The 24,435-nt window shown below is 51.7% G+C and overlaps 1 protein-coding gene across 4 annotated transcripts in view; it reads right to left on the bottom strand.

The window, feature by feature from the left end:
* The window catches only part of LOC138165010 (MAP kinase-interacting serine/threonine-protein kinase 1), a 43,175-nt gene extending 18,995 nt beyond the window's left edge, over positions 1–24,180 (bottom strand). For 3 of the 4 annotated variants that reach the window (XR_011169247.1, XM_069093065.1, XM_069093067.1), the window contains exons 1-6: positions 23,974–24,180; positions 13,503–13,687; positions 9,468–9,569; positions 5,725–5,822; positions 3,093–3,172; positions 844–917 (exon numbers count right to left, since the gene is read on the bottom strand). Coding sequence is in view for 3 of the 4 variants with exons in the window: in XM_069093065.1 (XP_068949166.1) it covers positions 844–917; positions 3,093–3,172; positions 5,725–5,822; positions 9,468–9,567 (352 nt within the window). In the remaining variant the exon portion in view is untranslated. The remainder of the gene's footprint in view (positions 1–843; positions 918–3,092; positions 3,173–5,724; positions 5,823–9,467; positions 9,570–13,502; positions 13,688–23,973) is intronic. The other variant, XM_069093066.1, reaches the window with a different exon arrangement.
* Between the last annotated feature and the right edge of the window lie 255 nt (positions 24,181–24,435).

Raw genomic sequence — 24,435 nt, 5'->3', positions numbered from 1 at the left:
GGAAGCAGAGCCCTAGACCCTTCCAGATCTGCCATAGAGGCCACGTGGGATGGCAATGAGCAGCCTGGGGGGAGCCAGAGGCCAGAAGCCACATTTCGGCTCTGCCCTAGGAGAGGGGGGCCCTTCCTAGGCACAGTGGGAAGTGTCTTCCCCTCTCAGTGCCTCAGTTTCCTCCTTGACACTCCCCAAGGACCCCTGCTTCTCTCAAAAGTGCTTGACCAATGACCTTTCAAGCTTACTGATCTGTGGCCCAAGGCCGATGAAGTCGAGGGCAGATGCCTGATCCCCAGGAATGCCAATGAGCTTCACTCAAAGAAAAGCTCCCCCTCTGGGCTGGCTGGAATCCTCACTCGGCTACCTCCCAAAGGGCTCAGAGTAAGGAGGGGCAGAACAGAGCACAGGGAGAGCAGAGCAGCTGCTCCCACCGGCAGTGGTGCCATGGACAGATGGCGGGCCAAAGGGCCAGCTTCCTCCGGGCAGCCTTGGCTCCCAGCCCTAAGCAATGGGACTCTTCCCTCCTCCAGTGAATGTTTCTGGCATAACCAATGTATTCAAAAACTCCCACCCCATAATTAATCTTGTGAAGTGGTGAATCTGTCAAAGCAGGGGATTGGGAAATTGATGACTAAATTTATCTGTATGCGGTTCCTATTATAATGAAAAGGCGCTTACAGAATGCCAACCGGCAGCCTTTTAAGCTGCACAAATGTTAATTAGCCTCCTTCCCCCGGGCCTCCCTTCTCCCAAATCAAGGGCAGTTCTGAAGTCCTTCATCCTTTCCATTCCAGAACTAGTGTAGGGGCCTCTGGGAGTTGTGATGGATCCTCACTGTACAGGAAGTACCTCCTTGCAGTTTCTCAAAGACCAGGTAAAATCTTGCATCGTCTTCAAAAAATTCGATCAGCTCCAAAATGTTCCTAAAAGGCGAGAAAAAAAAGGGACACGATGGGGGAAATGGCATTGACCCTCCTTTATGGCCACAAGGCACCCTGCTGTGGGTCAAAACTCAAGCTGGAATGGGCATGCTCTCCAAGAATCGGCGCCGGGGGTGCGTGCTGGCTCCAGGTCACCTTATCTTTCCATAATGTTGTGTCCCCTGTGCTTTCCCACCAAGCCCGTGCTGTCAAAGCCCAGCCCTAAAATCCGCCAGGTAGGGTTATAAAAAAGTCCCGGTCACATTAGACCCAAGAAAACCCACAGCAGCCGACGGTAAGCAATTGCGGTTAATAACGTGGAATAGGAGGCGTGTGTCCTGGAGGCAAGTATAAAATAATTACTTGCCCTCCTCCTCTCCCATAAATCACGGGGCAGTATTTACATGGCCTGGAGAAAATGGAAACATCTGTCAAACAGACTGGGGGCCGAACGTGGGCGCCGCCAGCCCCCGACTGCTAAGTGCTGCTTAATGAAAGAGCGGGAGCTCTGCAGTCGTGGGTACTTGTAGCGCTCCCCGGTGAACACTCACGTCTGCCCAGTATTACATGCTCTGCCAACAAGGTCGTCTTGTAGCTCAGCAGGGAGACCGACCACCGGCCTGGATTCCAGGGTGGGGAGGGACAGGGAGGGGGGCTTTCTTTTTTTGTTGTTTTTTTTTTCCTAGAGTGACACAAACTGAATCAAGCTTCTAATGCTGAAGGAAGAAGCCATGGACTGAAAATGGATCTGGACCCCGCCTCCTAAAGACACCTTAACCTCTCCAGGAGAGGCCAAGGATGGAGATTAAGGACGATAACTAACCAGGCAGTCAGGCAACAAGGGCTGGCTAAGCACCTACTATGTGCCAGGCCCTGGTACAAACAGCACAGATGGACTCAATGAGCAGAATGAAGAGGAAAGCTAGGGCATGCTGGACATGCCAGAGAGCCAGAGAGGAGTCAGGGCCAGCAGCAGCCAGGTGGCCCAGAGCATGTGCAGTGGTGCAAGGTGTGAGAAGGCTGGGAAGGGCTCCAAAAGCCAAGCAGAGGGCCAGCAGTCTGATCTGGGAGGACACAGGAGCTGGGAGAGTTTACTGGGTACAGGTGACATGAGGCAACAGCATCTGCCCAACCGCCTTGCTTTGTGAGCCTAAATAGAGAGCAGGAGAGCAAAGGGGAAGAGCTCCCCCTCCTTCCCTCCCCAATCCTGAAAAACAATAAAAGCTTCTTCCCCTGGGATTCCAGGAAGGGGAGGCCCCCTATAGCACCTTCTATTCGACAAGCATTTAGTAAGTGCTTACTGCATACAACACACCAAGCTAAGAGACCAGATGTAGAAACACATGAGCCTAGACTGGGTTCCTGCCCTTATGGGGGGGCAGACTCTAGCAGGGGGAGATATCTCTCACACACACACACACACACACACACACACACACACACACACATACACACACGTGCACGCACACATACCACAAGACAGAACATGCCACAATCAGGGCTATTCAAGGTCTGAGAAGGAAAAGGCACAGAATACATTACCCCTTCTGAAGACCTTGTTCACAGAATGGACTGGGGACACCAGTGCAAAATCATCGTGGCACTCTCATAAATCACACCATTTCTCGAGGGCCCTAAGCCTTACAAAACACTTCTCCCCCAAACAATTCAGTGGGGCGGGCAGGCAGGCATCAGCACCCAGGGTACTGTCCTCCCCTGGACCAATGAGAAGCCTGAGGGCTCGAGCCGGGGAGTGATCAGCTCAGGGTCACAAAGTGTCGACCACATTATGAGGCTTCTCTGAAGAGAGGATTTGCTAAATTAATTAGTAACTGGGTTAACTCCTGAAGCTGAGGAAGGAGGTCCGGGCACCTCGGCACGGCACAGCACAGCAGCTGATCTGAATAAGGTGCCCCTCACGAGTCCGTCTAAGTTCTTGAGCTTTTGGCTCAAAAGCCCCGGGCTGGAATCCTGGCTCTTGAGAAGCCTCATGACTGTGGGCGGCTCACTTCCCCAGAGATAACACTCAGGGTGTTAGGGACCTCCCAGGACTGAAGATCCAACGTCAAGTGCTTTGTAATGGGTCCTTCTCCCCCCCAGGGAAGTCACAGGCAGCCCACTCCCCTGGAGGTCGTGGGGAGGACCCCCAGGAAGCAGCCAAGCTCTTCTCACACTCACTTGTTGCCTTGACACTGATATAACGTCTCTACCTCTCGAAACACCCTGCTCCGACTGTGCCCAGCTTGTTTCTCGATGATCTGTGGAAAGAATGACATGGGTCAGGCATAAGTCACCAGGGCCTTGGGTTTAGGACTGAGATGGCCTAGGGGATGTAGGCAGACCGAGCTAAATGATGGCTCTATCTAGGCTAGATGGAGCCAGAGACACAGGTAAGGGATTCTGCCAATGTCAGCTGTGCTCAGATGATCGGTGATGACCACCTCCCCTCCAACATTCATACAACCTGCACACCTGCTGGGTGATGAGGACACAGAGTCAAAAACAAAACTATCTCAGCCCCAAAGGAACCCATCTCCTGCTAGGGCAAGGCTCCAGAACTGGGGTCTGTGACCTTGTTCAAAAATATTCTGATGACTGTATTTCAATATAATTTCAGTGTGGCTCATTTCCTTTGTAATCCTAGGTTATTTTATTTTGTGCACTTAAAAATGAATCTAAGAAGGGGTCCCTTAGCCTCTCCAGACTGCCCGCCCAAGGCTCCAAAACCCCTGGTCTAAGGGCTCTCCTGGAGAAGTGAACACAAGGCCATAATCAGAGGAGGGAGAAAGCAATGGTAGCTGAGGGGAGGTGGGGTCAGAGCTGTGGCACCCTGGCAAAGCCTTCCAGGAAAGGGACCTTAAAGGCTGAGGCACCAAATCCCAATAGCTCACACAATTAGGAAGCAGCAGACATGAGGGACAGCCAAGGCAAAGGCCTGGAGGGGGGAAGCAGTGAGTCCTGAGAACAGCTAATAGACCAATCCTGCTAGAACAGACCAGGCATGACCAGGTGGGTGAAGCATGAAACCAGGATGGAAAGTGGAGCTGGAGCCAGCTTGAGACAGACTTCAAGCCAGTCTTAGAATCTATATTTTATCTGGAGGAAAGAGAGGGCCCCTGAAGAGGCTTTTTAGCCAGGGCATATCCTGATCAGATCTAGGCCAGCCGTGTGAGGGACAGACTGGTGAGAAAAGAGACCAGAGGCAGGGAGCCCAGTGAGAAAGCCAGTACAGTAGAGCAGAACAGAGGGAAGGGTCCAATGGTCACTCTAACCCCTCACCCTCTCAGCTGTGGCCTCCCCTCACACTTCACTGATGAAACGAAGGCCATTGCTAGGGAGCTCTCCTTACTTCCCTCCCCACCTCCCAGTCTCCCATATGGTTTGTGTCTGCTTCTCACCTCTCTACATACATGTGCACCTTAGATCCCAGCCCTCCCTGTTAATCCAGAACACTGGCCCCTCTATCTTCCCTCCCTCTTCTCTTCCATTTCTCCCTGTCTACTGGCTGTTTCTCTACTGACTATAAATATGCCCACGTCTCCTCCATTCTCAAAAGCCCTCACGTGACCCATCCATCCCTGCTAACTATTGTCCTTTCTCTGTCTTGCCCCTTTGGTTAAACTACTTGATAAAGCCATTGAGATATTAACTTTAAAAAAAACCAATCTTACAATTTAAAAAATTCACGAGTATTTATTGTCTCTTTGTGACAAAAAATACCCCCAACAAAACCTTCGTGAGAAACATTCAGTTGAGCCAAACAAATTCCTACATTAACCATGTGGAAGGCTGTGTTTCATTCTGCAGTTAGCCCATGACCTCTCTGTTAGGGGATGGGCAGCATAATTCATCTGTCATTAGTCCTCTGGAACAGCAGTTGGTCATGGTGTTAATCAGAGCTCTCGAGTCTCTCAGTTTTTCTCACTTTTTACAATGATGATGTTGTACAACCTGTGCTCCTGGCTCCGCTCACCTCCCTCTGCATCAGCTCATAGGCGTCTTCCCTGGTTTCTCTGAATCCATCCCTTTCATCATCTCTTAGAGTCCATGACATGCCTAGGCCATAAGTCTGTTCCCTGACTGATGGGAACACCTTAGTTTCCAGTTCTTAGCCAGAAGGCCATCTACAAGTGTCTCTCACGCCCTTGGACACCCTCCACAATTGGACTCCCAGCTAAAACCTCCCTCCCTAAAGTTACCAGCCAACTCTAACAGCCACCAGACATTGTCCATCACCCTCCTGCCCTAGATACTCTGTCTTCCTTGGACCTTCCTGATAACCATTGCTCCTGGTTCTTCTTCTTCTTGGCCTCCGCTGTGGAACCTTCCTCCAGGTCATGCCTGCTAACAGTGTCACAGGGAAGGCCTTGTGGCCTGGACCTCACAGAAAGTTTTCAACAGATGGAAACAGGAGGGAAAGGTAATCTATCCCAGAAGAGGAGTGCAAAGGGCAGGATGAGGAGATAGGACACAACCATTTTCTTTTTCTTTTTTAATCCCCGGGTCTTCCTATCTTACTCAGGCCCAATTCCACTACTGATTGGTCCTAGGGCCTTCTGATCTGGAGTGGTTCATGCCCTCCAGGTGTATCAGACAGGTGCTGGAATCAGTGTGAAGGGACCCAGTCAGTTTAGAGCCCTGACGCTAGCCCTCCCAAGCTCCAGCCATCCACTAACCTCAGCCCCCCCAACAGGAGGAATTACGGGCATTCCATTCATTTTTCAAAGGATGTAACCGTTCTCTAAGGTGGGTCTAATATCAGCTAGAAGCCTGCTGACAAACCTGGGCCTGCCCGTCTGGGGCCACTCACCTTTACTGCGTATTCTTTGCCATTCTGAAGACTCACAGCCCCTTGAACTTTGGCGTAGGCGCCTTCTCCAAGCAGCTCAGAGGTCAGCCTATACAAATCTGGTAAGGACACCAAGCAAGGAAAAAGGCCATCAGGGGGGAATGTCCTTTTGAGCTGAGCTTCTCCAGTTAGGCAGCAGCAAAGAGAAGATGAAATCCTGCCTTTGTGACTTACTCCTGGCAGGCTGGGCCCTCTCTGCCTTTCCTCATCTGTAAAATGAGGGGGCTGGTCTAGAGGACTGCTAAACTGGGTGACCTTTAATGAGGAGTTAATCATGACAAACTTCTGGGCAGAACATGCATTAGGATATCATCTCACGCACAGAGAAGCTGAAATACCAGGAGGGCTGGTGGTTTGCCCAACATACAGCCCAGAGTGAGAGATGGGATGAGACGGGGATCTGGTCACTCTCGGTAGCTGGCACTCCAGCCACTGAGTCAGGCTGGGCCTCCTATGAAAGCCAGCCTGTGGCAAGGCACAAGTTGGATTGGGCCCAAGAACTCCACAAGCAGGATGAGCAGCTTGGGCTGCCTTCCAAAGGAAAGGCAAACCATCCGCACGCCCAAGCAGGTTTGATGCTCCCACCCTCCCCTGACTGGCTGCCCATGTCTTCTGTTCTGTAATTTGTACCCCTCAGGTATCCTGACATGAAGCCTCAGTCCGAGCCCAATCCTTCTTACTAAGCAACTCAATCTTTATCACTCTGACTCATGAAAAACCCAGTTGTGCTTGTACAAAATGCCTTTGATCCCATTCATTGAAGAAGCAAGGCCTGTGGGCAGGGAAACACTTCTAGAAACCTTGGGGTGGTGGCACCCAGCACCAAACTGAGCCCTGCAGGCTCCCCATGGCCCCAATCCTGCTCAAATCCTAGACTGGAGGTTTGAGATGATGTCATGAATGTCTCCTAATGGACTCAGGGGTTTGGAATTAGTCTTATACAACAGCCAATCCGCATGAGGGGGACCAGAAGTTATCCTTGCCTGACTGACAGAAGGCTCAGTTAGGAAAAAATCAATTGCCCACTCAGTCTACAAAGTGGGGAAGCAGGGCTAGAAGTGCTAAGGGATTACATTCATTATAGGAATGAAACAAAGGGGAGGCCACTCTGTTCAATTAACCCTAACATAACTATTTACCAAGGATCTCCAAACCTCAGAGCAGAAAGTGACCCCAGGAGGTATCTAGTTCAAACCAGGCTAGAACCAGAATATACCACAAAAAAACCTCCAACAAGGGACTCACTCCAGGGACAGGGATGGGCACGGCCTCCTGAGGCAGCCTTTTTGTGAACACTCCACCACTCGGAGATGGTTCTCGTGTTCTCCCAGCTCCCTAAGGAAGCACCCTCTCATTTCACATCCGAGTAGCACACACACCACCAGTGCCCTCAGCTTAGAACGTACATTGTGGGAAAGAGGCGGCAGGCAGAGGGGAAGGAGACCACCCAGATTTCAGTTCCACTTCTGCCCCTTGCTGGCTGTGCAACCCCAGCTGGCCACTTCTCCTGTCAGGGTCTCAGGTTCCCCATCTCTAAAACTGTGATAATCCACCATCCCAGCCCTATCTTTCTCCCCAAGTCACTGTGAAGAGACAAAATCACTGAATCTGAGTTGGAAGGGACCCGGAGGCATTTGATCCTACTAATAATTGAACAAAAGTCTCCTCTATACCATCAGCCTCTCCTTGGAGACCTCCAGACATGGAGAGCTCAGCACCAGCTCCCTGGGACAGCTCTCACTGTGAAAGAGGACACTAATCTGCCTTTCTGGGATCTCCCTCCATTGCTCCTGGTTCAATCCCTGGGAGTCAAGCAGAGCGAAGATTCTGAACTGAAAGGGACCTTGGAGGTCTAGCCTCATTTTCAAGATGGGGAAAGTGAGGCCTGGAGAGGTTACCTGACTTGCCTGAGGTGATTCAGGGAGCAAATGGAAGAGCTGGGATATGAACCCAGAACCATTGACCAAGTTCAGCCGCTCTCCCCCTGAACCGAGGGGGTCCCTCATTCCAAGTCTCTCCCCTCTCCTGGGCACAGGGATCCCATCCCACCTGCATCCTGCCTTCTCCAGACATTGCCTTCAGGAGCCCTCACCTGGCACCACCCACAGGGCCACCCACCTTTTCCCTACCCTGGCTGCCCTCATCTCCTCTGGACACTCTCCAGAATGTCAACATCCTCCTAAACTTTGAGGTCTCAGCCTGCAGCAAAGTGGCTGCACCAGCCCTGGTCCACTCATGGCAGAGGATCAGCCTTCTACCTCATCCTGGACACTGGGGCTCTCTAGGAGTAGGCCCCCAAAGCCTTTCATGGCCACCACAGCACACGACTGACTGCGAAAGCCCTGAGATCTTTTTTTCCACATTAATGACGGTCTCATCATTTCTCCTGCATCTTATACTTAAGAAATTGTTTTCTGAACCCATATAAAACATTATAATCACCACTATTAAAATTAATCTTACTCAGTTCAGCCCAACATTTTTTCTGAAGCCCAACTTGGCCGCCCAGTGCAGAGGCTCTCCTTCCCAGCCTTGGGCCATCCCAACTCGACAAGTCTGATGACTACATCTTAGCCCAGGCAAACCTGAGTGCCCTGGCCACCCTCCAGGACTCCCAGAACTTGAGAGCTAGAAGGGGCTGGCAGGCATCGGCAGGAAGCCAGATTCTTGAGAAGGAAGAACTTAGAGAGAGGCAACAGGAAGCTCTGAATAATGGGGAGGACTCCTAGGGCCCGGCCATTGAAGCCTATGATACAGAAACCCACTTCCTCTCTTGTAAGGAGAGCAGTGAGGGACAAGCCTATGCGGGCTAAAGCCGTCTGAAGTGGTTAGGAAGTGGGTGGGTTTTGCTTAACTGTGTATTTTTGCTGTGGCTGACAACAGCCTACATTTCTAGTGTTTTTGGTTTACACTTTATCTGATTTGATCGTTGGCCCTGGGACGCAGGTACCCTTATCTCCAGTTTACAAATGAGGGAACTGAGGCTCAGAGCCTATACATGGCTGGCTTAGGGTTATAAATTAGTATCTAGCCATGGAGTCAGGGCCGGCTCGGGTTCAAGTCCCAGCTCTGACATGAGCCGTGTGGCCATGGGCAAGTCCTGCTGCCTCCTGAAGTGCCCGGCATCAGCCTGTTTCATGACCTCCCGGTGGCTACTCTTCCTCCTATCAGCCCTGACTCACTGAAGATGCAACAAAGAAGTGACCTAGGAACCTGAAGTCAGAATGAGGGTGATGACACGGAAGGGCTGTACAAGTGTCGATATCCCCAGATGGGGAAACTGAGGCAGGGAGCAATGGAGTCACCAGGCCCTAGTCATGTAGCATCAGAGCTGAGACTTGAACCTAGGTCTGACCTTTTGCCAACTGCTGGTTACTGTGGTAACCTCTCTCTGGGCCTCAGTCTTCCCTCCTTTTGATTGCACCCTAACATCCTATCTTTAAGTACAGAGAGAGGGATCAGGCTGTTGAGTCCCAGGGGGGGCAGGAACAGCTTGGAGAGATTCTGCCTGGGAGGGGGATGGCCCCTTGTCAGATCTGCCATGAGGGGAAAGGGGGTGGTATTGGACCACATGCTACCGAGCTTCTAGGATTTGTGGCAGCTGAGTCAGCTGGTCTTGCAGAATCACCATGGCTTTTGTGCCACTGGGGTGCAGTGGTAAGAGTCACCACATCCAGGCTTGGAGAGAAAAACATCCAACTGACCTTCAAACCTTTCAGGCAAGGAATCAGTCGCTCGGGCCTTCCGTTTTTTCTTTCTCCTGGTGCCACTTTCAGAGATAGGAAGGGGCTGGCTGCTGCCCATCTCTAGGAGGGAGAGGGGAGTGAACAAAAGTCAATGGCTGCTCCTCCCGCCCTCCCAGCCCTAGAGAAAGGAAGAGGGAAAAGCCAGGGAGGGCACAGGGAAGCTGCCTGTTAAATCTCCACAAGAAGGACTATTGATTTGCTTTGCCCCAGAGGCAAAATGAAAGGCAAAGCCATTATAGAAGATCGTTAACTGTGAAAAGAAACTCAGACAGGCAAGCAGGATTAAAAAAAAGCTTGTGAGTCCACAGACAGAGAGCTCCAGGAAGGGCCAGAGCACCCACCTCCACCTAGGCCTCCCAGACCAGCATCTGAAGCACCAGAAAGGGAGGCTGTTCTATCTGAGATCTAGAAAGAGAAGGCCAGAAGGCACATGAGACGTGGCAGAAGGTGCAGGTAAAGAGCCCAGAGTCTCAATCCTGCACTGATTGCTCTGGGCAAGTGTTTACCTCAGTTTCCTTGTCTGTAAAATAATCTTCCCCTCCTTTCCTCCCTCCCTCCCTCCATCTTCAAGGCTGTTGTGGGCACTGATAGAGTTTGGCAAATCTTTGATAGTTAGACAAACATGAGGCATCAGGGTAGACTGGATTCCTCAGATTTCTTTCTGCCCTAAATCCTATGATCTTATAAGAGAAAAACGCAGAAGTAATCATCATCCAGGACAGACTGGGCATGGAGGAATAAGTGAATTATTTAGGACTAAATCTTTCCTGTCAAGGAAAGTGGAGGGGAAACATGACATTCCCCTTTCTGATGTCCAAACTGGAGAGCAAGATCAAGCCCCCTTCACTAGAGGAGATGCAGCCCCTTCCGGCAGACATACCCAGAGATCAAGGACTAGCTCAGGCCTCTGGGTGTCCTCTCTCAGAAAAGCACCTGACTCCCATCCTTTGGAGAGAGAGGCAGACAGATAGAGACAGAGAGGAAAGAGAGAGAGACAGACAGAGAGAGAGACAAAGATGGGGGTAGGGGGATGAGAGAGATAGAGGGGGAGAGACACTGAGACAGGGGGGGGGGGGGGAGAGAGAGAGAGGAAAGAGAGAGAGATAGAGATGGAGAGAGAGAGACAGAGACAGATAGAGAGAGAGGAAAAAGAGAGAGATCAGGACAAAGTGGCTATGAGACAGATGAACAGGGGCACCAAACTGGGAGTGATGAAGAAAGCAGGAATGAGACCAAGAGGTAGAAAGAGGGAAATAAATAAAATCCTGTGCCAGTAACCAATCATGGGGCTGCTTTTAAGACTCTATAGCGAGGGCCTTGCCTGGTTAAAGATAAATCACTCATAGAACAGACCACACACTGATCCAGAATGGAGGCTTAACGCTCTTTGCCTGCAGTTGGAAATAATAAGATTTCTTGAAGTCTCTGTGTCTAAATCCCCACCTGGGCAATTAAACCTTTACATCCTTCTGAAATAATGGCCCTGGTGCACTGATGGGCTGGAGAGAGAGAAGGAGAGTCTTCTGGACCAACCTTCAATAAACACAGGCTTCGTTTTTTTCTCTGGGACTTTAAAATGGAAGCTGGCGAGCTGCTTGCCTGCCTGTGCCTCAGCCAGACCTAAGGTCTATGTGCTTCTCTAAGGACCCCAGCTGAAAACTATCAAAGAAATGGCAAGCCTGCTTGGGAAGATTGATGCCCGCTGGTGCAGTTCTTCGGACTGTTCCCATACACAAGCACAGAACAGCTATTCGGAGAAAACACACGGAATGTGGCACTTGGTAAATCCCACAATGTTCAAGTATGGATGGTGGAGCAGTCAAGTGTCTGACAGCTCAATCTGGGGGAGGGTCCAAAGGGCAAAGTCAAACCTAAGTACAGCTCTGTCTCCATTATCCACAGTCACGGACCCTACCAGAGGCCTCAGCAATCAACTTCATGGAGCAGTCACAAGCACTCCGGGGAGCGTCCCACACCTGGGAGAGCCTTCTTCCCCCATCCTTCCTTCATTCACTCACGCCAACTATCTACAAATTTTAGATGAAAAATCATCCCTTGTCCCTTGGAGCTCACCCCTTCCCACAGACCTGGCACATTCCCACGAGGGGCTGGCAGGAAGAAGTACAGCCAGGCAAGGGGGTCCCTCAGGGGACTTCAGCCCTCCCTAAGGTGGGGGGACTAGATCAAGGAGGCAGTGCCCCTCTTGGTCTTACTCTTAGGACCTCTGCAGCTTCCCCTTGCCCCTGGCAGCCAACACAGAGAAAGGGGCCTTGGTCTCCTCCTGCACCCAGCTCAGCTCTTCAGGAGGCTGAGGACCAGCCCAGAAGCCAGTGGATCTGGGGCTGTCTCATCCCCCTCCTCCCTTCCCTTGACCACCATGTGACTGAGGTGGTGAAGGCCAGCCTAAAGCCAGGGGGACCCGCAGGAGAGGAGTAGGCGTCTTCCAACCCACCAGAAAGGCTAAGACATTCCTAGGATCTGGGCAGAAAGGTGAACCAGTTCTGCTTCTCCGTGGTTCTGATCATGGAAATGCTAAGACAGCCCCTTGCAGGATGAGCATGCCTGCACACAGCCAAGCTGGAACTATGCACACCCCCACACAGCATATACCCACACCCCCACACGCACCCACAAACACCCCCACACACGCACACATGCATGCACACTCACTCCCATGTGCGCACGCGCGCGCACACACACACACACACACACACACACACACACACACACACACACACACACACACACTCGACCCCGAAGCCTCAAGCCTGGAAAGCCGGGGGAGTACCTGCTCTACTCTGCATGGTCTCAGCAGAGGAAGGAGCAGCAGGAAGAAGACATGGTTCACTTTCCTTGGAAGCAGAGCTGTTTGGTGACTAGGAAGGAAACAAGTGGAGTGACAAGGTGTGAAGGAGGCGGAGCCGCACCCTCCTCTGTGTCAGGGTCAGCAGCCAAAAGCTCTTCACTTACACAAACCAGGTCTTTCTCCCTAGGAAATTTGGGCTCCTAATTTTAGAGATTTCTAGACTCCCACCCAGTCAGACCTGGAATGAGGAGAGACCTGAGTCAGAGAGACGCCCCCAGCAGCTACTCCAATGGTCCAGGGCTGAGGTGGCATGGGCCTGCATCAAGGTGGTGATGGTGTCAGGAGACAAGATACAGGCAGCAAGAGACAGGTTTGGAGCCTAAGTGATGGGCAGGATGGAGACGTGCTCCACACATCTACAAGACACATTCCTACTTTACATCAGCTTTAAGGCTGACAAAACACGGAAAACCTTATGCAGAGGACCAAAGAGAGGTGACAGGCCCAGAGCTTTTAGGGAAGAGGCCATGTGCAGGCAGACCAGAGCGCGCCTGGCAATGGAGGAATGACAGCTCACACTTACAAAGTCCTATCTTCTGAAGATCCCAGGGAGGCTGGGAGCACAAGCGTGCTTATTCCCATTCCACAGAAGAGAGAGCTGCAGCACAGAAGACAGGAAGGGACCAAAGCAGGGGCTGAGCTGAGAGTCAGGGCCAGGTCAGTCCTGACCCCAAGCCTCTCTCAAGCAATCTCCCTGGCCATGATGGGGATGGGGCTTGAGGAGTCCAAGAGGACTCAGAGGTTTCTAGTCCCAGGGTGATACCAATAACCAGAAGGGGGAAGTCAACAGCTCATCAGCAGAGGGCTTAACAGTAACAATTAACACACGCAGAGTCTCTGTGATGAGGAAGCCGTGCACGCCACCACATGGGAACCGAGCCTAGGGAGCTTGTGTGGGGAGCTTCCATCATGACTACAAGGGAGATGAGAAGGGGAAGCCACAGAGAGCAAACCCCTGTGGGAAACCCAGGGGAGAGCCTCTGCCAACCCTCACAACCCAAATCAGCCTTAACCTGGGCGCTGCCTCCAGCCCCCAGCCTCACAGAACAGCCCTGGCCGGGCCAAAGCCAAGCCCCGATCTCTTCAAACAGCAACCTCGAACACTTCAAAAACCAAGCCATTCTTACCTAGGCTGCCTCAGCTAGGGGAAGACGGAGCCCAAGCGAGTCTGGTTCTCAGCTGATAGAGACTGGCCGGCCTGTTCTCTTCTTATGCGGCTCCGGAGCTGCTTTCATCGGTCCTTGTAGTTCACCTGAAAAGTGCAGTGAGTGTTCAGTTCCCCAGTTTGCTGGTACCTCACCACATGTGGCATCTAAAAGAGACCAAGAGAAAGTGTGTGCTAGAGGGTCCCAGCAGGAGGGCGCACGTGCCCCTTCTGGAGAAGGGGGAACCCGACTGACCCCTCCCTACCCCACACTCATGTGCAGACCTTCTCCATCATCAGCCATGTGAGCATGAAAAAGGCCCAGTCCACCAACTAGAGCACAGGGTACATGGAGCTCTAAAGCACCGAGGGCAACCAAGGAGTGAGGAAGAAAGACCCTTGGAGAAAGAGCTCTGGGATGACTCTGGAGAAACCGCAGGCACTTCCCAGGAAGGCTGGGCCCAGCGCAGCCAGTGGCAGGGGCACTGCCGAACCACAGGCCTGGGGACGTCTGAGCTCCCTCCTCCAAGATGGTTTCTGTCTCAAGGCTCCAGGGCCCAAACGGGTTCTGGCCACTTCCTCACCCTCAAGCTTGTACTTCCTTCTTCTACCTCAAGCGTAATTTCTGGGCCCCTATTAAAAAAATGTCTGAAAGATCTTTCCCACCACCAGATGGACAGTTTTACTTGGCTATCAGGACGCTCTGGACTTTCCTCTGTCAATGGAGACTCTTCACCACGTCAAAAACCCAGTCATGTCTCACCCCCTTCTCATTCAAACAGAAAATTCCTTTTAATGATCTAGCAGGGTCCAGCTGGTGGCCTGCCAGTGACGGGTCAGCCATGCAGCCTTACAGAGCCTGTGTCCCTCTGTGTCTCTCCCTCCTGTTTTCCATTTTTAGCATCTACAGGGGAGCAGACAAGGAGAATAAACACTAGTTCATACTGATGTACATTATGCATCAGTGTTTTCTGGCTTCGCCTATGATTTCAGACAGACAGGAGGAAACGCCTTCCATCTGCACCTGCCCTACAACTCAGAGTCAGAGAGGTCCAGCGACTAGCCCTGAGCCACACAGCTGCTGGCTGTCTGTGGGCATTGCTGACTCCAGGCCCAGGGCTCTAACCACTGTACTACCAGTTTCCCAGATGTCTAGGCATCTTATACTCTTGGTACTGCTTGAGATCCAAGAAGTGAAGCTGCTGACTGAAGTTCCAAGCAATGAGCACCAAGGACTGAGTGTAGAGGGTGACACATGTGACTTTCAAAGGGAAAAGGGACGGCAAGGCCAAGATAAGGAGTCACAGCACCCTGGCACGTGGACCTAAGGTGTCAGACTGAGGGGTCTGGCACAGTGGAGATAAATTTCAAATATCAACCACCTACTGTGTACAAGGCTTTGTCTCCTTTGCTGGATTCTCCTCTGGGCCCCCCTCTCTACCTGTAGATATCCCCCGGGCTCTATCCTGAGTCCTCTCTCTTCTCCCTCTGTACAACTTCACTTTAGGATCTCAGCAGCTCCCAAGGACTTAATTATCATCTCTGTGTAGAATGCTGTCAGAACCAGAAAGCTCCTTAGATACAGGGACTCTTAGATAGGTATTAGACCTGTACCCACCAAAGCCCCTCCCAGCTCTGACAGTCTATGATTGTGCCCCAAGCCAAAGAGAAAGGGTAATTAAAAAAAAAAAAAGGCATTTTCCTCACCCAAGATTTGCCTCCTGAATCCAGGTCCCTGAACTCATGCAGTCCCCAGCAAGCATTCACAAAGAAGGCAGGCAGAGAAGTTCTCAGACCAATCAAAGGGGCAGCAAAGAGGAAGCCCTCCTGTCACTGTGATGACCATAATTAACACCATCTCTCCATTAGTCACATCCTCATAGTTGCCAGACCAGAAGCCAAGAGAGAAGCCAATGGGGCTGGCTTGACTTGCTAATAAAAGACGGCCAACAGCTGGAGATCAAAGGGGCCATTTTAGGGACTCAACCCACCTCATATTTCTGGAGAGCTTTAAGGGTTACCTGAGGGCTGAGGGCAGTGCCTAGCACATGGCAGGAACTTAATAACTGCTTCTTGGCTGACCTTTCAACAGCCTGGTGAGGACGTGGCACAAGGACTATTAGCACTCTCATTTCACAGATGACAAAGCCGAGTCTCAGAGAGGTGAAGTGATTTTTCAGGGAACAAACTCTCTGGCCCAGTTCCTTCAGGTTCCATCTATGTCCAGAGCTCTTCCCACCAAGCCACAGGGCCCGGCAACTGAAGGGCCCAGGCAGCCTGATCAAGGCCAAGGGGCCCACAGCAAAGGGCCCACAAACCACGCGAGGAGACTGTCCTCAGCACTTTTTCTTCCAATCCGTTAGTTCAACAAGCTTTTATTAGATGCCTTAATTCTGTGCGATGAAAACAGACCCATCCATCTGGTGCTGAAATCTGCCTTCCCTCTAGAGCCTGCAGCCTGCTTGCCAGAGGCAGGGGAGAGCCAGAGAGAGGCGGCCTGCCAGGTCACAGGTGCTGTGGGCTCTATTCCCCCTTGGCTCACACTGCACAAGCACCTCTCCTGATCTCTCCAACTTGTGCTAGGACCCAAGGATCGAAGACCCCTGTCAAGTCCAGTGAGTCCAAACCCCTGCTTCTGCAAACACAACACTGAGGCGTGGTCAGGGAAAGAACCAATTAGTGGCAAGTCTAGGACAAGAATCCAGCCCCCCTACAATGTATCTAACGCTCTTCAGACACCCTCTGTCCTTCCCCATATCCTCTATACCCCAATGAGTCCCAAAACACGCTCCAGACCCTCTGCCTGGAATATCCTTTTTGCTTAGCAAATCCCTCCTCAGTCTCTGAAGCCCAAAGCCAAATGTCACCTCTTCCAGGAAGCCTGCCCAGACCCCTCCACTGGGAAACAAACAGATCGTGCTTGGGCATCACAAAGCCCCTCTCTGAGGCATCATGGGATGCTGGTTATCTCTGTGTAGGTCACCTTTGGTGACATGCTGTCTTTCGTGAGGAAAGGGAAAGGGTCACATCTAAGCTACATACCTCCACCAGGCCTAGCACAATGCTGTTCCCTCAGGAGGTACTTTAAAAACATCTGCACAGCTGAATGCCTATCACAGCGCTGAGCAAAGAGGAAAGATCTGGTGGAAGAAAAAACAATCCCAGACACTCCTCAAAAATTGACATCCCAAATCACCCTGAAAATGAAAGAGAAAGGATGGAGAGGGCGACAAACTGATTAAGCACCTAAGTGCCAGCCACTTTGGATACAATACCCCCGACCAAGCCGGCCTGCTCCCAAGGAGCTGAAGTCCTGCTGGAGGAAGCAGCTGCTACAAGCGGAGTGACACAGAAAACCTTTAAAAGTAGATAGGAGGTAACTGGAGAGGGGGAGGCGGGAATCAGGAAAGGAGGCAGAGAGGAGCAGGGCTTCAGCTGAGCCTTGGAGAGGCAGGCGGGAGTGGGAGAGAGTCGGGTGAAGGCTGGAGGCCAGAGAAGCAGGGCCACGTGGGAGCAGGCCCACAGAGGGCATAGAAGGGAGCCAAGGCATGTACATCAATGACAGGGTGTGGAGAGCCCAGAGCTTTGGCCAAAAGCAGCTTTAACAGGCCCTTCCAAAGTGGGGAGGCTTTGGGGTAAGGCCAATGAGGGTGGTCTGAGGTGCCCAGGAGGCACCCATGTTAAAAGCCTAGAAATCAGTTACTGACATGGAACTTCAGCTCAGGAGAAAGACAAGCCAATCAGTCCACAAGCATTTATTAAGCACTTACTGTGTGCCTGGCCCCATGCTGAGTGTTGGGAATATAAAAAAAGGCTAACCCATGGGCTCTGTCCACAAGGAGCTCCCATCTCATGGGGGAGATGACACGCAAACTGCTGGGTATATACGACACAGGTGATGAGAGATGATTAGTAGATGTGTAACTTCAGAGGTGTAAGAGGGCCAGAAAGGCACCAAGGGGCCAGGAGAAAAAGAGCCTTAAATGACAGAGACATCTAGATTTGATCTGGGAGTCCTCTGCATCAAGGAGATAATTAAGCCTCTGGGAGCCAAAGGAGAAGGACTCAGGACAGACAGGGCTTCCGGAAACTCTGTAGTCAGAGGACAAGCGGAGCTCCAGCTCCAAGGAGCCGGAGAAGGACAGACTGGCCGGGGAGCAGCACCAGGAGGGAGCAGAGTCACTGAAACCCGGAGGAGACAGATGGTCAGTGACATAGGTGTAGGAGAGCCGTCAAGAAGGACGAGGGATGAACTCGGAGGAATGTGGCCACTAAGGATCACTGGTAACTCTGGACAGAGCTGTCTCAGTGAAGGGATCAGGTCAGGAGCCAGATGGCAGAGGGCTCAGGAGAGTGAGAGGAGAAGGGCTTTGTCAGAAACGGAGGCAGGTCACAGGGTGTGAGCTTAAGGGGTGCCAGAGGGTGGTGAGGATTTCTTTGAAAGGACAGGTCAGAAGGAACCAAGGAGAGAGGGAGAAACTGAAAATTGTAAAGAATGATATCAGAGGCAAAGACGGGAGGGGAAGGGATTGAGGGTACACGTAAAGTAGTTGGTGTTACCCTATGTAGAGGAGAAGAGCTACCTCTTTGTCAGAGACAGAAGTAAAGGAGGAAACAGTGGGGGATGATAGTGATGGGTTATCAAATGAAGAGAAGGGTGGATGATGAAGCTCTCAGTGAATGGTTTCAACTGCTTCAGTAAAATGTGAAGTATGGAAAACAGCTGAGAGTGAGTGGAGCAGATCCTGTGGGAGGCCTGAGGAGGGATACACTGGAATGACCACTGGGGAGAGGGGGACGTACTACCGGGATTGCCTTGCTGCAGGGAGAGCCCAAGGGGGATGAAAAAGCGGACCGAGGCTCTCCTCCAGCCGGGTTCAACAGCACTTGGGGAGGAGCACAGAACGCTGATGATGGGGATGATCCAGGAGTGCGGCTTGGCAAGGCACTGGAGGATAGAGGGCAAGGACCCTCAAGCAGGTAGCAGTGCATCCTTGCACAGTTCACTAAAGCTTCGAGAGGAAACTAGTCGAGCGGAAGCAGAACAGACTTGCTGGCTTGGCAAAGAACGGAGTGAAAGGATGGGAGTGAGAGTGAGGAGGAAAGGCAGGCATTGGGGGGAGGGAGTGACTGGAAGAGCATCTCAGAGCTCATCGACAGAGAGGAAGAACATGGGGGGTGATGGCAAAGTAAGAGTGACTATCCCTGTGTGTGGCTGAGGTGAAGTGGGGGAATCAGAAGGAATGTCAGCTGCTGCTGGAGCCCCCTGGGATAGGGGTGAAAAGGGAGACTGAAGCTGGCACTGAAGGCACAGAGAAAGGAGGGAGACTGCTGGGCATCAGTCACCGTCCCTTACAAGGAGCTAGGGTGGATGAGAACCATGGCTCCACCAAACCCCAAGGGAGGACAGGAGAGTGTGGGTGTGGTGATGGGACATACTCCACCAGCTCGGCGGTTAGGAGAGAAAGTACAGCCAGAAGTGGCAAGGAAGGCCAAGGAGGCAGAGGCTCATCTGGTGGCAAGCAGGTGTCAGTGAGGGTCAGAAGGGGGCCAGAATGTTGGAAAGAAGTCTAAAATGAAGGGATTTTCTTTTTTCTTTTAATGTTAGAGCAGGGATTCTAAGGAGCACAGAGGAAGGCACAAGCAGATATGCAGTGGGACATTGAGGGGAGTAGAGGTGAGATGGATGGGTCACCACGAGAGGGGAGAAGGAGGAGGACAGAACCTTGGAATACATACATAGGGGGTAGAACATGGGTGACGATCCCTCAGAGGAAATTAAGGAGTAGCCAGACAGGGAGGGCAAGGTAAAAGGGCATGGAGAAGTCAGGGGAAACCCAAAAAGGGAGAGAAGTAGGTAGAGAGGGGAAGGAAAAGGGAAGGAGGAAAAAGAAACAGAGTGAAAGAGAGAAAGGGGAAGGGGGTTTGAGACAATGAGGGGGGAGGGGCAAGGGGAAAGGAAAAGGGAAAAAGGAAACAGAAGTAGGAACATCCTATGGACATTCAACTGATGTAAGTGTCAGGATCCCCATGCCCAGACTGTCCCTCTCTTTTTACTCTTGGGAGATACCCTGTTTTCCAGAGCTAAGGATCAGCAAGCAAGCTATGCCTTGAGTTTGACATAACAACAATCCTTTTTACTCACCCTCTGGATGGTCTCACTCACAGCAAAATCCCAGAATCATTTCACACCAGCACCAGGTGGGCCCTGAGCCTGGACAAGCACCTGCAGTACTCATCCTGCTATGAATCAAACTGGTCTCCCTGTTGCTGTCACCCCTCACTGTCAGGGCTATACAGCTCACTGAATAGCCTCAGCATGAGCACTGAGATCTGCCCGCACTAAAGCAGGGCACACGTGTCTAGTTTCCCTCCTCCAACTAAATGAAGAAAGCCTTTTGCTTATCACCGCTGTTATCTCTTCGGTTTTAGTCTATTTTATTATTAAGTTAACCGTGGTTTTGATAACCTGCGGGGAGCTCTCTGTTTTTTTTTTATAGTTAACAGCAGCTGCAAAACCTCTGTGGGTCTTTCGTCATTTGTTCTCGGGGTTGACATACAGGAACTTATATCAATGAAGTGACTCAACAGAGCCTAGAAATGGTCTCAGAAAATACTGGTTTTCCTTAGCAAACAGGGAAGAAATGTGGCAATCAAGGACAACACCAGCAGATAAACTACTCTATAATACCAGAAGATGGCAAAAAATAACACAAGCAATACTGTCTCTTAGTCCAGGGGAAAGGGGTGGGGACTATAATGATTTTGCAAAAAGCCTCTGCTCTGGTGGAGCAGCGCTCCTTAAAGTCTTCTTAGGAACAACGAAAGCATGTGCAGACAGCGTATGAGTCAAAATCAAGAGAGACTCCTTAACGGAGAGACAACAGATCAAAGTTGGCCGGTCCTCTGAGAAGTCTTACTATCAAGCTGGACATAAAACAGGAAGATATTCACTCCCTTCCGTTCATTAAAGGCTTCTAGCTCACAATCTAAATAGGAGATGGTAAAGTCTTCCAGAAACTCCAGACTGCAAATGACTGAAGGACATGATAACTTGATTCAAATATCTGAAGGACAGTGGAGAGCCTAGGAGAGAGCAGTGGACAGAGCTCTAGGCCTGGAGCCAGGAAGACCCAACTTCAAACCTGGCCTCAGACACTCCCTAGCTGTGTGACCCTGGGCAAGTCACTTCACCATATTGGCCTCAGTTTCCTCATCTGAGAAATGAGCCAGAGAAGGAAATGGTCAACCACTCCAGTGTCACGGCCAAGAAAACCCCAAATAGGGGCACAAAGAGTCGGATATGACTGACAATGAGTGAACTACAAGAAGGAGAGCCTTAGTTCATAACATGAGAATCAACTGGAGGGTTCTTTGGACTAGAGAAGAGGGGTAAGGATCAGGGATATGTCAGAAGGAAGAGTCTGGATATTTTTAGGTGCACATATTCATAACCCAGGCATTTCACTGGAGTTGCAAAAATGCCCTGGGAAAGATGAGAACTGTCTTCAAGTGTCCGAAGGGCTCTGTGTCATGGGGCCCAATAAGACTTGTCTGGTGTGGCCCAGGAGGGCAGAATGAGGAGGAACCAAGAAACTGCAGGGATAAATTTTATGCTTGATGTGAGGAAAACCTTCACACGTTCTAAGAAAGAATTGGAATATTTTTAGACGGCTGCATCCACAAGCCTGATATTTCCATACAGCTTACAAAGTCATGCCAAACACAGTATTTATGCCCTCCTAATCCCACCCCCACCACTGAGAGGAGCCTTTTTTCATCAGAGAGAATGCTCCCAGTGCTAGCTTGTCAGAGCTCATTGAGGTTGCACCAAGATAACCTGCTGGGCCCAGGAGTAGCTCACAAACACCCAGAAAACCACAGAATTTCTCACTCTCCTTCTGTAATGCCAAGCAAAGACAACTTCCCAAGGTTCAAAATACCCTTGGATCACAACTGAAGTACAATTATCATCAGTTACCACCAAGCACCTTCTCAAAAGGGGAAGTAGAGAGCATAAAGGCCATCTACTCCTGAGCTACAGCAAGGTTAAGATTTCATCACAGCATTTAATACCCAAAGAGAGGTCTTTTGTTGATCTTGACTCGAGGCAAGTTCTCAGCAATCTCTGTTTCTGGTGAGACAAAGCTTAACAAGGCCACAAGATATATTGCCAGTGTATTCATTAATTTTTTCTTTGTCTGTAGAACAGTCCCAGGACCCCTGAAAACATTAGCAAAACCCTCTCCCAGGATTTCTATAAACATACAACAAGAAAATCCTTCTTTGGGGCTCCTGAACCAACAGCAAGGTTCCAGGACCTCTGCAACAACAGCACTGTCCTTCACCAGTGGACAAATCTGGCAAAACAACATCAAAACAGACAAAGTACCAGCATCACAGCCATGTCCTTGGCAGCTCTCAAAAGTCCTGGGCAGCTCGAGCTGGCCCTCAGCAATCCTCTCTGTCTCTCTGCCTCCACGATGCTGCTTCCAAAAATTCTTCTGCCTCTCCTCCTCTGATTGTGCCTCTCTAAATCCACAGCACCAGCTCCTCTCAGTTCAGCCCTCTCTTTTCATGTCAACAAGTCCATCCCACAAGTGGGATTCCCAAACTCTGGATTTTAACACTCAACCCGACAACCAAGCCAATACAGGGAGATCTTTAAATTCCATTACTATTACATCTTCCCAGCAGGTGGGTCCACTGGAAGATGTGGCCTACTCCAGAGGGCAAGGGAAGGTGCCTAAGGTGCTGGGCTGAGAAATGCCACCCCACCTTCTTGTCACCAAATTCCTCCAGGCATTGCAAAACACATCTGTGACCTACGTGTAATATGATAACCACAGGCAAAGGAAGCAAGCAGATAACTGGAATAGCAAAAGGGGGTCAGAGGCTGGGAAAAATGCTGAAGGCCACAAATGGGCCTTCCTCCAGGCATTGCAAAACATATCTGTGACCTACGTGTGATATGATAACCATAGGCAAAGGAAGCAAGCAGATAACCGGAATAGCAAAAGAGGGCCAGAGGCTGGGAAAAATGCTGAAGGCCACAAATGGGCGAGACACGTCACCCCATGGCTTCCCTCTGCTCTCCATGGGGGCCAGGGAGACTTCTACAAAGAAAAAGTGCTCCTGGCCCCAGATTGTCCTGAGTGCATTTAGAGAGCATGCCAAACAGCCGCCCCAGCAGCTGCAGCCAACACAGCTGAGGGCCCAGGAGGGTCCAGGTGGGTTATCTCACCTGCAATAGAATGAATTAAGCAGCTTCATAAAGCGGCCAAATGCCTCCTCTGGCAAAGCCCCTGCTCACACACACTCATTGAGGTCACAGAATTAGAAGGGGCGTCAAGCCCCTGAGTCCTAGCAGTCCATGAACGAGAATTCCCCTCTGTCACATCCCCAACAAGGGGGTGTGGAGCCTACATCTGAAGACCTCCCAAGAGAAGGAGCCCTCCCATTCCACCTCAGGACACCCTGACTTGTGACTCCCAGTCCTAAGTCCGTCCCCTGGGGCTGCCCCGACAAATGGTGGGCCCCCGTCCTCGGGGGTCTCCAAGCACAGGCTGGATGAGCACCCATCTGGTGGGGTCTGGTGCAGCCTCCTGCGTGCAGGGGCCAGACCAGACAGCCAGAGGTCCTGCCCATGATCAGATTCTTAAAGACAACTCCACACCGCTGGCCCCCCTCCACAAAGATCTTCTGCTCCAGGTTAAAACGTCCCCAACTCCTTGGTGGATTCTCTTCTAGAAGGGTCCTAAAGCCCTTCGCTACCCTGGGCTCCCTCCTCCGGCCCAGTTTGTTGGATCCTTCCTAAAACGAGGCCCTCGTGACCCAAGACCCTACCCAAGGACACGGGGTCTCCTCCTCCTCCCCACCTTCGCTGCCGTATCACGCCTGAATCGGAGCCTCGGAGTCAAAGCGGAGTCTGATCCCCGGCATCTGACAAAGGGCCCGTCCTATCCTTGGACACCCCCGACTGATCCAGCCCGAGGCGCTCTTTGGAGCTTCCGCTCCTGGCTCTGTCCTCTGAGCTCAGGCCCAGCCTCCCTCAGTGCAGCAGTCCTCTGGGATCCCCCCTCTTCTCCATCTCAGTCTCCCACAGAGCCCCTCGAGGACCTCTACCCATCCCAGCGGCCAGAACTGGTCACAACACTCCTGAGGGGGCTTGAGGTGGGCAGAGAGCAGCAAAGCTCTCTCTATTCCCAGGCAGCCCAAGATGCCACGAGCTTTGTCGGAGCTGCCCCATCCCACTGCTGACGCCCACTGAGCTGGTGGTCCACTAAGACCCCCGGATCTTTTTCAGACCTCCTACAGTCTGGCCACCAACAGCGCTCCTCTCTGGCAAGTACAACTCCCAACGCTGCTCCCTCCTCACAGCACCCTTTCCAGTTTCCCCCTTTCCACCCTGAGACCCTTCTCAGACTCCCCTCCCCCCCAAAGACCCCTCTCACCTCCGCTTCTTGCTCGGTCTCCCGCTCGTCCTGAGCCTAAGTCTTCTCAGAAGAGTCAAAACTCATCTGGGAAACCGGAAGCAGAGGGCGAAGAGGGAGCGGGGACACGCCTGCGCCTTGGGTCTTCTTGTAGCCAACCAGGGGAGCCGGGCAAGTTCGGACCTGCGCTCTGAAGACCTCCAGTCACCTCCCCCACCCCTCCCGGTAACCTCCTCCGTCCTAGACTAGGTGGGTGGGCTCGAGGCGGGGCTACGCCTGCGCCCTGATCCCTCCCGACCTCCACGAGGACCGCCCCTTCCCCTCCTCCGGCGGGACAGAGGAATGGGGCGGCTCAGACAGGGGAGCGCAGGCACCCTGAGGATCCGCGAGGCGGAGGCAGAGGCAGTTTTACGCAGGCGCATTAGGATCTGGGGAAGATGTATATATACCAGGCGTATTCCTGGTATGGTGATCCGGAGTTAT

This window comes from Petaurus breviceps, unplaced genomic scaffold, assembly GCF_028583685.1.
Source record: "Petaurus breviceps papuanus isolate PSGF00001 unplaced genomic scaffold, PetGlider_PUasm1.0 207, whole genome shotgun sequence".
NCBI classification, from domain to species: domain Eukaryota; kingdom Metazoa; phylum Chordata; class Mammalia; order Diprotodontia; family Petauridae; genus Petaurus; species Petaurus breviceps.
The sequence above is the reverse complement of the archived record's forward strand: the minus strand, read 5'-3'. Positions and strand labels throughout refer to the sequence as shown.